The 17,044-nt window shown below is 38.3% G+C and overlaps 2 protein-coding genes across 2 annotated transcripts; one reads left to right on the forward strand and one right to left on the reverse strand.

Annotated features, from left to right (window-relative positions):
* Nucleotides 1-11: 11 nt before the first annotated feature.
* LOC5502220 (aminomethyltransferase, mitochondrial) lies at nucleotides 12-7,006 on the reverse strand. Its single transcript, XM_048731919.1, has 8 exons — nucleotides 6,728-7,006; nucleotides 5,829-6,206; nucleotides 4,461-4,539; nucleotides 3,030-3,175; nucleotides 2,089-2,275; nucleotides 1,645-1,761; nucleotides 1,492-1,530; nucleotides 12-805 (listed from the first exon to the last, which is right to left on the reverse strand). Exons 1-8 carry the CDS (start codon nucleotides 6,872-6,874, stop codon nucleotides 624-626), a joined length of 1,275 nt encoding a protein of 424 aa, XP_048587876.1. The 5' UTR covers nucleotides 6,875-7,006; the 3' UTR covers nucleotides 12-623.
* LOC5512280 (inhibitor of growth protein 3) lies at nucleotides 6,995-16,635 on the forward strand. Its single transcript, XM_048731920.1, has 12 exons — nucleotides 6,995-7,126; nucleotides 7,936-8,007; nucleotides 8,207-8,307; nucleotides 10,730-10,795; nucleotides 11,373-11,469; nucleotides 11,811-11,882; nucleotides 12,149-12,334; nucleotides 14,478-14,615; nucleotides 15,111-15,276; nucleotides 15,556-15,697; nucleotides 15,850-15,888; nucleotides 16,123-16,635. The coding sequence occupies exons 1-12, from the start codon at nucleotides 7,099-7,101 to the stop codon at nucleotides 16,237-16,239; spliced, it is 1,224 nt and encodes a 407-aa protein (XP_048587877.1). The 5' UTR covers nucleotides 6,995-7,098; the 3' UTR covers nucleotides 16,240-16,635.
* Nucleotides 16,636-17,044: the final 409 nt, after the last annotated feature.

Raw genomic sequence — 17,044 nt, forward strand, 5'->3', positions numbered from 1 at the left:
AACCAGACTTCTCCAACAATCTGTTTTTATTATCATTTTCATTATTGTTCACATTAAGGAACCTCAAGCAATTAATTGTCTATTGTCTGATCCTTTCAGTCAGGTCTGAGGATTAAAGAAAAACTCACAAACTCTGAAATTAATTATTAGTTTGGTAATTTTCAAAATCCTTGGGCATTAAAATGTGGGAAATGCCTTTATTTACATACTGCACAATATTGACTGAAATTTTTATATTTTAGTAACAAAATTAGAACTTTTAGTCAATTTCCTACCCAATACCTTGTCAACTTTTCAAACGGAGCCCAATAGATCCAGGGGGAGATTAGGGTGATACGACAGCCCCTGTGACAGACCCCTTCTGTGGCTTTTGTCCCTGTGACACATCCCTTTTATTATGGCTTTTGTAAAGAAGTGACAACTAGTCCTACTCAGATATTTCCAAAAAAGTCATTCCTTATTATACTTGATTTGCCCCATGGTATATAGAGGTGTCTCGGCGACCATTAACCTATCAATCTGTCATACTCTGTGTTTGTGTCAATGTCCCTAATTACCATGATGGGGGGTTGGGTAGTCGAGTTCCTGTTGGCCATGGAATAAATGCCGCTGTCAGGCAAATTTCACTTATTTCCCAAGAAATAGTTGGTTGGCACAAATGGCATTTTGGCAACAGTGGCGGGGACTTTCTTCTTGTAGACTGATAGTTGAAGAGCAGTTCCTATTTTAGACTGTGGTGTTGAGATGTACGCCATGGCTATATTCTGCTTTGAGCTCGGTGATGGGCAGCCACTTGTGACCACCCCTGGGAAAACAGGAATTGCATGTTAAAGGTGTTCATTAAATACCCCGAGGGGGAGGAGGTAGGGGAGATGTTGACCTAGGACAATTCCATTTTTTTTTTGCCCATTTGGGAGGTTAACAATTTCTGGACTCCCTCCTTGAGGTATTTAATAAACACTCCCTAACTGGTGTGTGTGTGTGGATCAATAAAGGTTTGACCAAGAGAAAACTGGCCACACACAAAACATAAAAAGCCACCTGTCATTTACTCAGACAACTTTCTAGTAAATACTTGCTATGCAGGCATCTGCCAATCATCTCTGCTAATCAAATTGGTAGACACTTTCAATATAGTACCGTATTCATATCTAAGGCCCTTGTAGTATTTATTTTAAACCTTTCCCCTCTGGACAAGTGAAAAAGGTGCAGGACAAGTATAAGAGCAAAAATAATAGAAAAAAGATGTATCTCATGTCTCATATCTCACAGTATTTCAATCAGAGAGAGATAAGATTCAAAGAAAGGGCATTTCTAGCCTTTTACCATGGGAAGCTGTATTTAAAGATTGTTCTTTTCCTTTCTTTTTCCAGATGGAGATGCATGTGGCAGGGGGTAGGGTGTGTAGATGCTCATACGTACACCAAACACACCCTGACAGTTTAAATCTTTAGGACATTTTGTACTTTGTCATATTTTTATCAAACTCACCAACTTCCTGGCCTTCTCCATCTAAGACTTTAGTTCCAGCTGAAATATAATGATTACGTGTTAATACATTCTACAAGGATTAACCATATGGTACTTTATAACCAAGTGATCTTGTAATTCTAATAATGTGATAAAGACTTGGTAGTTTCACACCTCTAGCCGGGGGGCCAGCGGACACCAGCCCCACCCTCCTTCTCTTTGGCTTGTCTTTAATTTGCTGTAAGATGATCTTGGCACCAGGAAAGCTAGCCTCTGCCCTCCTCCTCTTGCCTAAAGAAATTTATCATAGACTAAAATTTCACCTCTAAATTCATTACAAATTGAAGTTGTTGATATTACTTTGCCCATTAAATAATAGGGGATTGAAATCAGTCAGACAGATAGACAGTTTCTAGAAAATTACCTAGCATATCTATTTACTTGGAAAGATCCCAGAAAAGATGACTTGGAAATCAGTCTGATATGTGTATTTCCTTTAATATCTCCTTTACTCATAATCTGCTATGTGTTCCCATACTGATAGTTGATTCACAAACGGTTAGTATCCATTATATGCAAATTTCTTCTTGATACGTTATACGTAGTGTCTTTCCATACCAATAGTCCAGACTAATACGGCCTCCACTGGCGTTGTGTCTTCGTCAATGTCATTCCCATACAGACAAAGCCCCGCTTCTAAGCGTAGACTGTCCCGTGCACCAAGCCCGGCAAGCTTTACTTCAGCTTCCTGTCGGCTCATCAGTGATCTGCAGAGGTCCACAACCCTGTCTTTATCAACAGAGAGCTAAGGGTGGAATAGAACACCTGTGAGGCTAGGGTTAGCTAGAAAATTTTGTGAGAGTGTTCATACATTCTTTGTATTCACCCACATTGGTTCTAATTATTTGTTCCACATATTTACGTATTTCACCCGATTTTACAAGATTTCTGTCCAAGTTGGGTTGACAGCTATGCTTCGTTCTTTATTTTTGATATACACACCTAATCAAAAAAATGTTGTCATTGCAAATGGCACATGGGGAATTTCAGTTCTACGACCAAAAGGTGCTTAGATGTAATAACTTTTTGGAAGAACAAAGGTCTCAAATAAGCTCCAGCAATATTTGAACCATACATTTATTGGATAATCGTACGATTTACACATATTTTGTTCTGCATTTAGAAAAAACATATTGAGATCCATGGTTCTTTTTGGTAGTAGAACTGCCATTTTTCATTTGTCATTTGCCATCTGCAATAAAACTGTATATATGTAGTAAACTCCATGACCTTATATGGCAAAACACTTAAGCTCTTTATAATCATTCACATACTGTACATAATCAATAACATCATCGCATACTATGTGCTAATACAATTATGACTAAGGCAAAGTTCAAACGTTGTATTATCCATGAGCCTTATTCAATGCAAATGAATGCAAATGAATCGAGTCCACTGTTTTATCTTTATTTGCATGTATTTGCATTGACTACAACTCACGGATAATACGACGTTTGGACTTAGCCTAAGTGCTAATACACTACACCTTGCCTTACCTCAAATCCGTCTTCCCCTGTGTAGCCACACCTTGTAACACGCACATCTTTTAATCCATAAACACTTGTAGAAACACCATGCATAAAGGTCAGATGAGATAGATCACCATCAACCCCTCCTTGCAAAACCTGAGCAGCCTTTGGACCTTGACATAAAAAAGTATGTCAACAAGGAACAAATCAAACAACAACATTCAAAATAAGACAATGTGTGCTGAGAATACACCAATGCTTATTTGCAGAGTGTTGAGAGCTTGTTTTTTTTTCCATTTTTTACATGTTTGCTCTTAAAAAAAAGTCCAGCAATGTCGGAGCCAAGCATTGGTAACCTTTGTAACGCATGGTTACATTCAGTCGTAGAACTGCCATTTGTCAATTGCACTAACGTTTATTGAAATAGCTGTATACATACAGCTATTTCAATAAACGTTGTCTAAGAGCGCTCTGCCGCACGCGCCCATACCATGAGTAATATATGTTGTTTAAGGTTTTCAGTTTATTTTCAGGGCGTAAATATGCCACAGTCTTATAGTGAAGACCTTCGCTGGCAATTATCTGTTACAGTTTCTTGGATTATCTATCTATCGAAGACACTGTGGCATTTCTTTCTATGTGCCGCGTACAATTGCGAAAGGTATCTGCAAAAATAGGGACGACAACAGCAATGCAAAAGATGACGGCAAAATGCAATTGAGAATTTAAAGAGCCAGACGTGAAATATACTCTGAAATGGATTCTGGCTGATACTCTGAAAACTCCAAGTTTCATGGTGTAGCAAGGATGGGAACATGTGTGCTAAAAACCTAGACTATTCTTTTCCGCTATGCTAAAGATTCTAGGTTTTACTATAGTTCTTTTTGGGAATACATAAACAAGTGCATTTTATCTAAACTAGTTCTCCCTGCAGTTGGTCGCCGTTGTTGTTGCTACTTCGTTCAGGCACTTTGCCAACAGGTTTTCTGTGTTACTACTGAGTCCCTGTTTGACACCTCTTCAGTAGCGGATCTAGGGGGAGGGTTAAGGGGGTTTAAACCCCCCCTTTGGGCTGCCAGAAAGCCATATGTCATAAAAAATACCCCCTCCCCCTTTGTTACTGAGCCAAACCCCCCTTTAGCAAAAAGCTAGATCCGCCCCTGCTCTTACGGGATAGGTGCAAAACCTGCTCTTGTTTCCTTGTTTAAGGACACGCAGATATATGCTAAGAAAATTATCAGACTGTACTGCCATCCTGATAGCGTTCAACGAAGTTTGTGTCGGCAGTCAAGAATGGCAAAGCTTGAAACAACATAATATTACCCATACTACCTCGCAGTATCGGTGCATGCGGCAGAGCGCTCTTTGACAACGTTTATTGAATAGCTGTAGATTGTTTTCACAAAAGAACAGTTAACCCCCCAAAATGATGAGACTTGATTCAACCCTATGACTTACCCTGCAAAGCTACTAAAGCTTTGTCTTCTAATATTTCTAATGCGACATCAAGATTTCCTGATACTGCATCCAATCTGTCCTGTTGGTTAAGCAATACAGTTTTAGTATACTGCATACCTGTCAACCTCCGAAAATCTCAAGGCTTGAGAATTTTTTAGGGGGAGGGTAGGGTATATTTCATTTTTTGGGGGGAGGGGTGGGTTTAACATTGCAGGCGTTTGCCGTATAGAAAGCTCTCACGAACAAACCCACTTATAGATCTCACAAGGGTGTTAGATAAATTGTACTACGCAAGGGAATTATTGTTTCAAATATTTAATAGAAAATAGGCAAAATGACAATTTTCTATAGAATAATTTTTCGGAAGCGATAAAAATCGCTAAAAAGCAGGAGATTTGGTGCTCAACGCTGGAGAGTGGGAGAAGGGGTCCAAAATCTTGAGACTTCCGCCTAATGTGGGAGAGTTGACAGGTATGATACTGTCAACATGACATCTGACAGATCCAGTGAAGGATCACCTTTTAATAATAACTTCAAAAAGGAACAGTGGATTATTTTCTGTTAAACAACTATTTTAAAAAGTTCAAAAATTCCAACAAAAATGGACACTTGAGATTGTATTCACTCCTATTGATGAGTAACACTCTTCAGTAATAAAAAAAAGACTTGGTGTGTATTTGGCTTGCATGGACTGTCCCCAAAAGGTGTGATGCCGAACCCTCCCAACCTCAAGAACAGGCTTGCATGGACTGTCCCCTAAAGGTGTGATGCCGAACCCTCCCAACCTCAAGAACAGGCTTGCATGGACTGTCCCCTAAAGGTGTGATGCCGAACCCTCCCAACCTCAAGAACAGGCTTGCATGGACTGAGGAGTCCTTAGTAATAAATAAGACTTGGTGTGCATTTGGCTTTCATGGACAGAGGAGTCTCCAAAAGGTGTGAAGCTAAACCCTCCCAACCTCAAGAACTGGTTCAAGATCTCTTTTTGTCCTGGTTGCATTTTTAAAATGGCCAAAATGTGAGGGTATCAGCCACACCCTCAAGTCACTTATTTGTTGACTAGGGCTAAGTTCAAATGTTGTCTTATCCATAAGCCATATTCAATGCAAATTAATACAAAAGAACCAGTTGCATTGTCTTATCTCTATTCGCATGCATTTGCATTGAATGTGGCTCATGAAAATACAACGTTTGTGCATGGCCTAAGATAACCACCATCCAAGTCAGTAGCCAAGGATTTGAGTGGGGGTTTTCTTATCAGTAATCCTTTGTAGCACTTATTATTAGTTCATGAAGGGAACTGTTAGGGGTTTGGGGGTGCCTGCTATGAACTTGCCACCTAGAGTGGTGATGCTAAATTAGGTATACCTTTAAATGTTGAGTTATTTTATCAGCACATCCAGCATTTGAGACCACATAGATTACATCATCCAACTTATTGATTATCAAGTCATCCCTTATGCCGCCATTATCATTTGTAAACAATGACAGAGTTCCTGTATTACTCTGAAGTCCTTGGACGTCTGCCACGACCAGATCCTCCAGAAACTTCGTACGGTCTTTCCCATGGAGTTTGAACTGAAGCATATGCGAGACGTCAAAGATAGCAGCATGCTGGCGCACATGTAGGTGAGACTGAAGGACTCCATCTTGATACTGGACTGGCATAGACCAGCCACAGAAATCCACCATTTTGCCTCCATTTTCAAGATGAAAGTCATAAAGAGGAGTCCTCTTTAGGTCATCCTAGAAACCAAGAATGTCATATTAACAACATTTGCACCAATATCATAATGAACCCACAACATTTACACGAGAATTTGGAATTACATTTAGATTGCAACCTTCAACCTATGATAAGACTCTAAAAGCAAGCCCATATATATGTTTATAGATATTAAAATGATTTATCAATAGCACCAGGGGTGAAGGAAAACCACACCCTAAGGAGTCTTTACAGGGGGTTGGGGGAGGGGATATAATGGCCATTAAAAACTTTTAGAACTATGCAAGATATTTCAATGAATAAAAAAATGAAAAAGATAAATAAATTGGGTATCAAAAATATTTGTTTGGGAATATTACGATATATACCTACATAAGTAAGCTTAAATTGTTTTATTTTACTAAACAAAGGGGAATTCCTTTTTGAAGCGTGTTAGAACGATTTGACCTCGAATCTCAATCTCAAGCCAAAAAGTTTAGGTGTGCGAGAAACATAAGAACATCTCAATAACTTGGTAAAATATGCCATTTGTAATTGTTACCTTGCTTGTTGCATAGTTTCTGCAGAGACTAGCTCTATTAAAGACCACATGTGAGTTTAGGACCCTTGCGCCACAAAGCCTATTAGCGATATTTCCACTGTTGACACCGCAACAACTACTTTGCATTCTCTTTAGAAATAAACTCATCTCGGCGCACTTAACCTTAAAAATTTGTGTTGTTAACGAGAAGAGATCTAAATATTGGAGAATTACTGTAAAAATTTGAAGAGAAATCTTTTTAGTTTCAAAGCTGAGCCTGTCCCGGGATCAGCGGTATCGTTAGGGCGCATGAGCCGTAAGCGTAATCCTGATGGGCGCTTGAAAAGCGACAAAAAGAAGAAAGACAAACTTACAATAGAAAACGCACCAGAATGCTGTATTTGGAAGACTACTTAGAACGTACGTACTATATATCCTTCGATTGTTCATCCCTCTATCGATCCCTGAGTTTTTCTCTCGGATTATCTTGTTGCATCTTATGTTTTTAGCCACAAATTCAAAAGTCGTAATGGCGGCAAAATCATTGTTTCTCTGCTGGGGGTCTTGCGAAGCGCGTTTTGAAGTGATGATTTTATTTGAATTTTTTGTCATATATGGGATCAGGACCGCAAAAAGAGCAAGTTTCTACCAAACAGTATGTTCGGTTTCTTCTCATAAGTTTATTTTAATCATTTTTTAAGGGTAGAATCGCGGCCATGTTTGTGTCATGCGCAATGAGGTGAATCAAGGCTTGCTCTAGCGCTTTGCGGGTAGAAATGAAAAACTCTCGTGGCAGACTTGTTCTAGCCAATAAAGAGCAGAAAAACACTTGTTTAATTGGTTTAAATTTTCCTTAGTGCCATCCAAGTAAAACAGTACTGTTTCTCTTGTTATTTTTATGTAAAATTTGGTTTTACTGAAACACAGAAATCCAAGATGGCGGCTTACATTGGGATCACGTGACCTCTGACTGTGTAGGGAGGGCAATAAGTTGATAAAATTAATTCAAAACTTGAATTTGTTATTTTCTTCTCCGATGAAATTGGCTTTTGGACTACGTTCTATTTTGTGTTATTAAATTTTATAAGCTTGACAAAATATAAATCTGAAATTCTTAATTTTATTTAATGATTTAGTTCATTTGGTGAATAGTAGGAAAGGGAGATAGTTTGACCAACTTATAAGCAGACATAGACTACTGATTGAGTGTTACTTTTGTTCATGTACAGTTATTGAGCAGTTACCTGCTGAACTGAGGGAGCAGTTTACAGAAATGAGAGAAATGGACCTGACTGTTCAAAGTGAGTTTGTAATAATCTATTATGTCTCTGTTGAATATATCATGTATACTATAAAATCTACCTCCTGTTTTTTTCTAATTTATTTAGCTAATGGTTGTATGATATTTTTTATTTTAATTTTCTTACAGACTTACTCCTCCCACCTATTTTTGTTTTGTTTTGTTCATTGCATGAGGTATTGTTTGTTTGTTTTGTCTAGATTCAATTGATGATCTAGATGTAAGAGTAAAGCAATTTTTCATGAACTGTAGAAAAGCCAAACCGGAATGGAAAGAGCAACAATATAAACAGATCAGAGATGTGAGTATGCAATGATATGGGATAAGTCCAAAACTAGCTTTTTTTTCCTTTGACAGTATATGCAAGGAGCTTATAGAATTTAACATTGAATTTAAGACAAAAAAATTAAATGAATGATCATAACATTTGCATTGAATAAGGGGTTCATGCAAACATGCTTACATCCCGTACGAAACAAGAAGCGCTTCAAAGCGCTGTAAAAGTGCTGCAATAGCACTTCGCAGCGTAAATGCAGCCAAAATTAAGCGATTTAGCAGTCACTTCGCAGCACACTTCCATTCCGCTTTGAAGCGGCTGAAGCGAAATGAAGTCATTTTAACGTCGTCATTTTAAAGTACGTACTGCTGCAAAAACGCTTCAAACGGCTCCAATCGCTTCTAAAGCGCTTCTTAGAGAATAATGCGCGTATAAGCTATGGTTGAAACATTGCATGAAGAGTGCACTAAGATCATCGTCCTCAAAGGCCACACCAACTACAATGCACTGCTTTTAATTTTCACATCGTAGCGATCAGGGATTACATTATCTAAATGCTTACTTTTTATATCAAAGGGCTTTCTTTGTATCTTCTTCGTGAAACGATTGCCACGCAGCCAGCAGTAACTCGTCTATCACTTTCATCATTGAAATAGAAAGTTTTGACAAATTTTCGGAACATTGCAAACAATAATTCCCTGATAGCCATTTTTGTTTAATGCTCGTTCTTTTCCTGTGCATTAGAAGCGTGAGGTCGATATGTTTGAAGGTCTGATAACATTTAGCAAAACACACGCATGTTTCAAAATCACTTTGTGAGCCTTCATGGCAAAAATTGGAAGCATTCAAATTTAGATTGCTAAATAGCACGTGAATCAAAACGGACCAATGAAAATCGGGTGTGCTATCTCCGTCAGTCAAGTTAGTTGATTGAAGTGTTGCAATAATGCAATTCCGTCGTCGCATTTGCCAGCCAAGGTAAAACAATAGTTTGAAACAATGTTTGCACAAGTGTATTGGGTGGACGCAGCCTGATTCAGTGATGTCCAGATGGAAGACATGAGTCAAAGAAGTGGGGAAAGGGGAAGAAATTGGCGTAGTTTGGCCGTGAGAAGGGCCGCGGATTTGTAGAGTGGAATACAACGCTGAAATAAAAGCTTTATCAGGTACGTATGTGGTTATAGCATAAACATGTAGAAGAATACGCTAACATTAATGTACTTTCTTATTTTATCACTTGATTTTTTTTATCTGCTAACAACTAACAGTATACCGTTAAAGCAATAATTCAATTGTAGGACCAGGAAATTAACAATGGAGTTTTCAATTATGTACTTCATAATCCTAACTACTCAAGCTAAGAAACATTACAATATCGTTTAAGTTGAGGTGTAAAACGCGACACGCTAACGCGACACCAATGCTAACGATCACTGTATTTATAGTAGCGCGATGATCACGCCATCATGTATTTACAAGATTTCAGTTCCTAGCTATCAAAATTGGGAAAGATAGCAAGCGCCTAGGAAAATTTTTTTTACGGTATAGCTATCCTATAAAGTTCTTCATGAAGAGAAGATTGCGTAGCGCGTTGTCATGCTACATCCTATGCGCTCACCAAAAAGACACGCGAAAATATATTGTCTAGTTTGATATCTAAATTTTTATATATTTTATATCTCTAGCGGACGCAAAACGATGTATAACGGTTTGGGGAGCCAAGGAGATTGACTGGAGCTAAACAGTGTGAACAAGCGCAATATAACACCAAGTGGTCATTCGCAACCAAAGCGCGAAACGATAAGTGATCAATCAAAGGACGCTATATACTTTGTATATAGAAGAATTGATCGGCAAAGAGTGACATTTAAAACCCTAAATTTTTAATGTGTGGATGTGTAGAACGGGTTTAATTTTCCTAATTTTCTCTCCCTGCTTTAACCAGTACTTTATGCAATTAGGGTCATGGAATGCATGGATTGTGTGAAACTCGAATAAAAAATTGGTTTCATACGGCGTTAATCAATAAAAGTATCAAATGTCACTTTATAACGCTTCTTGATTGCTTCAGATAGGCTGCTAGATAAAGTGATTGATGGGCCGCTTCAATACAGCTTCAGCGCTGCAGAATCGCTTCTCGCGCGCTTCAATTGAAGCCAAAAAGTGCACCCAAGAAGCCACCCAATATGAAGCTTTTGAAAGCGCTTCAAAGTGCGTCTCGTTTCGTACGGGATACAAGATGTGAGAACTAAGCAAATGAGCACATCCAAACTTTTTGATCTTCTTCAGTTTGCAAAATGGGTTATCTATGTTAGCCTATTTCAGCTATAGAAATTGTGAATCTTTACTTTTTTTGGCTGTCTTTGTGTTTGCCCTTTTTTAGGAATACAGTAGCAGAAAGTAGTAGAAGATATTTCCTGACTTTGCTGTTGTTGTTTTTACCAAGGAATACCAGAAAGCAGTAGAAGATGCAGATGAAAAAGTTTCAATTGCAACTCAAATTTATGACTTGGTGAGTAAGGCCCCTAGACAGACAGCCCTGCCTCTGAAGCTTAGGTTATTAGAAGCATTTGGGCAATAGAAATCCTTGTAAATGGATATTGGTACTCAAACATATAGTAGCTCAACTTTTCTTTTCTTACTACTCTTGCCACACTATTTTGCTTTGCATTGACCATTTGCTTCCATTTTAATTTATTGATATACTGTAGTTGTTGTTGTTATGTTATGAAGAACCCAGTTTGTAAAAAACGTGGTTTTGTCCACCATTCCCCCCTTGGCCTGTATTTTTTTTTATAAAACCTTTAAGGGTTTTGGGAAAGATCTCTTTTCCTAGTGAGCAGGTTGTTAAGTGTGCCCAAGATCATCGGGAACTTCACACTTTTAGGCAAGAAAACTTATTGGTGGGAACATGTGCACAATACATAAAATTGCAAATACCATAAATAAAAACACAAAAGATGAGCATGAGAAAGGCATATTCAATCATTCATTTATTTATACTTGTTTTGTTATTGTTACATGTATTTTTATGTTGACAACTGGTTCAAGGCAACTTATATTTTGTTTGTTTATTTTTGTTTAATCAGGTTGATAAGCATTTGAGAAAGCTAGATCAAGAACTTAGCAAGTTTAAAATGGAGCTTGAAGCAGACAATGCAGGGATCACAGAAGTTTTAGAACAGCGTAAGTGTTGCAAGGGAATGCATTGGCATACTTATTGCTTTGATCTACTGTGTATAACCATGCATATACCTATAAACCATGACATTAGCTATATACTATATATATAATAAGATATGATTTGTGATCCAAATATCATAAAACATAGATAACATTAGTATGTTTCTTGGTATTTTTTTTTAGCTATTTGGATCACAAATCATATCTTATTATATATATAGTATATATATAATAAGATATGATTTGTGATCCAAATATCATAAAACATAGATAACATTAGTATGTTTCTTGGTATTTTTTTTAGCTAATGTCTTAATATTTGTTGTTTACCGCTTCATCCACAGGCTCGTTAAGACTAGATGAACCTGTAAATTCTCCAATGAGTAATAACCACATAACAACGTCACATATACAGAGTAAGTATACATGATTTAAATGAGTTTGGGTGGCAAACATGTGCAGCTCTGGCCTTTTGCGGCAAAATAACAATAACAGAAAACAATTTATCCAGAACTTACGTATTAGGCATAAATCCCATAAAGGGGTTATTTTCATTGAAATATTTTTATTTTTCCATCGCTTTCTGGCATGACATCACGTTTGTCACTCCAATAGTCATGAGTGGCATATATTATCCTAAAGCATATCCACCTACTCTGATATTTTTCTGTCATTTTTGTAGAACGGAAGTTCAATCAAATAGATGTCCTATCAAATGATATACCTAATGGTGAACACTCCTTGTCTATCGGAAGACGTGACAGCTATTCTAGTAGTTACAGCCCAGCAGGCTCATACAGCCAGATGTCACCATCGCCAAAAGCCTCTACTTCACAAGCAGCATCACCCTCTTTGTCGTACACCATTGGTAAGGAGTGCATTTTTAACACTTATAATTACATGGTCAGTATTTGGGAAAGTCATACCTATTTGTTTGTGGACAAGTGCTGGAACCAAAAATGTGTCCATTAGTAGAACTGTCTGTGAACAAAAATGTCTAGATTTAAAGGCAATTTGGAAGGTGTCTGTAAGTACTGTAGAAATGCCAGCTTGCAAGAATGTCTGTTAGGGGATATTATTATATATATGTATATATATGTATATATATGTATGTATATGTGTATGTGTATATGTATATGTATGTATGTATGTATGTATGTATGTATGTATGTATGTATGTATGTATGTATGTATGTATGTATGTATGTATGTATGTATGTATGTATGTATGTATGTATGTATGTATGTATATGTATATGTATACGTATACGTATACGTATATGTGTATATATATATATATATATATGTATATATGTATATATGTATATATGTATATGTATATAGTGTTGGTTTGAGAAAAATACAAACTACATAGGTTTCCCTACAGGTCTGTTTCGTGGTTGCCCACTCATCAGGGGATTTAATGAGAATATTCCTACCATCGTATATATACTATTAACATTGAAATTTACATAATAATAGACTGATAGTTTTAGCTAAGGCGGCAAGAGGAACAATAGCGAGTTACATAAATATGCAGGGCGGAACGTGTGAAAAATTGATAGCGCGAAAATTTAACGGTGACGGGATTAACAGTTCTAATTGTTTCGTAGCAGGGCTTTGTTTCTGTGGCGGCACGAGGACACGAGTTCATTGCGTTTATTTAGAGTTGATAGTTTGGGTTGGCAGATAATCGTCAGCTTTTCCTTGAGGCAGAGGTTGCAACGCTTAGTGGTACTGTTGTAGGTGGAGTGGGAAGAAAGAATGCGCCATGAAATAAAGTACTCAATTATGTTGTCCTTGAGAGTCCAGACGTGTTTGTTGAGTTCGGTGGAGTTTCTGTGTTTGGCGTGTCGGAATGATGCGGTGTGGTTTCTGTACCTGGTCTTGAAGCTGTTTTCAGTGAGCCCGACGTATGTTTCCGAGGTGTTGTTGTCTTTTCGAGTTACGGTAGCTTGGTAGATAACAGATGTCTGTAGGCAGTTTCCGTCTAGAGGGCAGGTGTCTTTCTGTCGGCAGTTGCATGTCTTGTTGTTGGTAGTGGTAGGGGCGGAGTTGGCGATCTCGGTGGCCGACGATGCGGTGATGATGCGCTTGTTGTGGTTGTCGATGATCTGTTTGGTGTTGTTCATGCAGCTACAACACCAAACAGATCATCGACAACCACAACAAGCGCATCATCACCGCATCGTCGGCCACCGAGATCGCCAACTCCGCCCCTACCACTACCAACAACAAGACATGCAACTGCCGACAGAAAGACACCTGCCCTCTAGACGGAAACTGCCTACAGACATCTGTTATCTACCAAGCTACCGTAACTCGAAAAGACAACAACACCTCGGAAACATACGTCGGGCTCACTGAAAACAGCTTCAAGACCAGGTACAGAAACCACACCGCATCATTCCGACACGCCAAACACAGAAACTCCACCGAACTCAACAAACACGTCTGGACTCTCAAGGACAACATAATTGAGTACTTTATTTCATGGCGCATTCTTTCTTCCCACTCCACCTACAACAGTACCACTAAGCGTTGCAACCTCTGCCTCAAGGAAAAGCTGACGATTATCTGCCAACCCAAACTATCAACTCTAAATAAACGCAATGAACTCGTGTCCTCGTGCCGCCACAGAAACAAAGCCCTGCTACGAAACAATTAGAACTGTTAATCCCGTCACCGTTAAATTTTCGCGCTATCAATTTTTCACACGTTCCGCCCTGCATATTTATGTAACTCGCTATTGTTCCTCTTGCCGCCTTAGCTAAAACTATCAGTCTATTATTATGTAAATTTCAATGTTAATAGTATATATACGATGGTAGGAATATTCTCATTAAATCCCCTGATGAGTGGGCAACCACGAAACAGACCTGTAGGGAAACCTATGTAGTTTGTATTTTTCTCAAACCAACACTATACACCGCTCTACTTTCGAGTATTGAGCACTTTCTATGAAAGCCTTCAACCATCATTGTATATGTATATATGTATTTTTTTCTCAGGAACTGTTGGTCCTGTTGGCGCAGCTAGTGTACAAGCTATGTCTAACTCCTTACAGTTACAGCAGAGCAGAAGAGTAGCAAACACCCTCAAGACGCCTTACGGTACCTCGTACAAGACCAGCTCTTCTGATTACCTGGGTAACGCATCCTTCCTATTCACATTATAGCAGCACTTTGCTCCTTAAGCCATTTGCAAATAGTGCCAACATTGCTGGCAAAAAAAAATGGCAAGAGGCTGGACTTGGCAATGCTGGAGCTTTTTGCACATGCTGGTGCTGTGATGTATTTCTCCAATGCTTCTTTGTCTTGTTGTCCACCAAGTGAATGTTGGTGCTGTCTGCAGTTGCTTTACATATGTTGCACACTGGCTCGTTTTCATAATGTTTACGTATCAAGGTAATAGCACTGTGTACCTTCGGGTAGACCATGAGATGTAAAAAGCTATTAGATCTAGTTGAGTTGTTGTATAAGCAATGCGTGTTTTGATTCCTTTACAAAGTAGTTGGTATGTCTAGGAGTAGTAGTTGAGTAGTGGTATTTAAAAGGCCTGTTTATATTCCTCCACTTTTGGTATGTCTGTGGGTAGAAGTTGAGTGGTGATAATAGCATTGTCTGATTGCTACTCCTCCACAGGGGGTATGTCTGGGAGTAGTAATCCAGGAAGTCTGAATGGACTTCCCCCTGGTAATTATGACACGACGCCAACAGCTGTTACTGCTTCCTTGACTATACCTATCACTCCTATTGACTCATCACAACTAACGGTGCCCACTGCTGCAACGCAAAGAAAGAATAAAAAGTGAGTGCTTCACTCAATGAAAGAATATAGTGAGTCCTATGCAAAGTTTGCACACAGACTGTTTTTTTTTTTGTAAATCATGTTAATCAGGCTCCCTTATTGTCTCAAACTGAAATATGAAAAAAAAGTTGTAGGTGTTACAGTTCAAATGTCTTTTAACTACCTGCTCACCAAAAAAAAACATACATGTAAACATGTCAATGCAAGCTAGCAAAGAATTAGGTCCACTAAGGCCATCTATTTTTATATCATTGTTGGACCTCTTTTTTTTCACCCCAGGAATAAAAGTATGTCCTCTCAAATGGCAACCACAGCAACAGCCTCTGCTCAAGTTGAAGCACAGGAAGCCGCTAAAGCTGCCGCAGCTGTACCAGACTGGGTGTACGACCCTAACGAGCCTAGATATTGTTTGTGTAATCAGGTGAAGTATATCTTATACTGTTCTATAGGTTATTGGTGATCATGATGTTGTTGAAGGTGATTGTGTTATTCATCTGTATTATAATATTTTTTCCCTGTAAAACCCTTATTTTTTTTATAGGAGTCACTAATTTTGATAAAACTGTTTTTCAGGTATCTTATGGAGAGATGGTTGGATGCGATAACAATGATGTAAGTGATATTCATAATAATATTGCAATATCAAGGTGCAATATTTATATGACCTGCTCCCTCTATTTCAAAATAAACTCCACTCTATTTCCAATATGTTATTTGAGATCCATGTGTTTGGTTCAAAGATACCATTGTTCTCTAATGTTTTATTATATCTTGACCCAAAGTGTCTGGTTGTAAGACACCATTGTCTGCTACATTTCTAATGTTTGATTTCCTCTTGACCCATAGTGTCCTATCGAGTGGTTTCATTATGGTTGTGTCGGGCTGACAGATGCGCCAAAAGGCAAATGGTATTGTCCTCAGTGTTCAACACAAATTAAGCAAAAGCGAAGCAGACACAAGTAGTATTCACCATGCTAGAATAGTTGTTCTCCTTAATAGCTGCAGAACTGAGGCACAGGCACAAGTGATATGCTTAAAGCTATTGGCTTAGAGTTTCTTCTCCTTGATAGCAACAGAACTGACATACAGGCACTTGAAGTATTCATCAAGCTATTAGGTTAGATATTCTTCTGCTTGATAGCTACAGAACTGGTACCAGTATACTAGTGATACATGCTAGTTCATGCTGGTGGCATGCACTTGAACACACTAAGAGTGTGTTCGTTTGATAAAAACTTCAAAGCCCCCCCCCCCCCCCCCCCTACAGTGTACAATCCCCAATCAGTGACCCTTCTTTTAAGAACCCTTAGGATTTGAGTGGAACTCAATGAAAAATTAAGAGATCCCCTTAGATGGCCCATTTTTAACGCCCCCCCCTCCCCCCACACACACCCTCCCAAATATCATCCCTCCCCCTTCTTGGTATTAAATTAACCCTTCCTAAAGGTGCAAAGCCATGAGAATCCTTGTGCATTCATATAGATAAAACCCCTCATCTATACACAAATTTCAGTCACTTTTTCTTAGATAAATAGGACCTTATTTAAGCATCCTCTGGTAATTTGTACAGTGTAATAACCATTTGTACTCTTGAATTGCATTCTTGCTAACTTATAATCACACATTAGGGTATTTTGACACAGGCAAGAAATTTAGTAAATTGTGAAAACAGCTGTGAAACAATCCTACTCAGGTTATGAAAAAATATTGTATTAAGTAATGAATTGTACATAGAATACAGTGTTTTTTTTACACTGGTAATGTAAAT

Source organism: Nematostella vectensis, chromosome 1 (genome assembly GCF_932526225.1).
Source record: "Nematostella vectensis chromosome 1, jaNemVect1.1, whole genome shotgun sequence".
Lineage (NCBI taxonomy): Eukaryota > Metazoa > Cnidaria > Anthozoa > Actiniaria > Edwardsiidae > Nematostella > Nematostella vectensis.

What these genes read in the sequence shown, in the direction of transcription:
- LOC5502220 (XM_048731919.1), bottom strand. Translation starts at nt 6,874, where the DNA reads ATGAGTTTATTTCTAAAGAGAATGCAAAGTAGTTGTTGCGGTGTCAAC. An exon ending in GAAACTATGCAACAAGCAAG is followed by an intron (nt 6,207 to 6,727) that starts GTAACAATTACA and finishes CTTGGTTTCTAG; the next exon opens with GATGACCTAAAGAGGACTCC. An exon ending in AAATAACTCAACATTTAAAG is followed by an intron (nt 4,540 to 5,828) that starts GTATACCTAATT and finishes CTTAACCAACAG; the next exon opens with GACAGATTGGATGCAGTATC.
- LOC5512280 (XM_048731920.1), top strand. Translation starts at nt 7,099, where the DNA reads ATGCTGTATTTGGAAGACTACTTAGAAC. An exon ending in GATATTGTTTGTGTAATCAG is followed by an intron (nt 15,698 to 15,849) that starts GTGAAGTATATC and finishes ACTGTTTTTCAG; the next exon opens with GTATCTTATGGAGAGATGGT. An exon ending in TTGGATGCGATAACAATGAT is followed by an intron (nt 15,889 to 16,122) that starts GTAAGTGATATT and finishes CTTGACCCATAG; the next exon opens with TGTCCTATCGAGTGGTTTCA.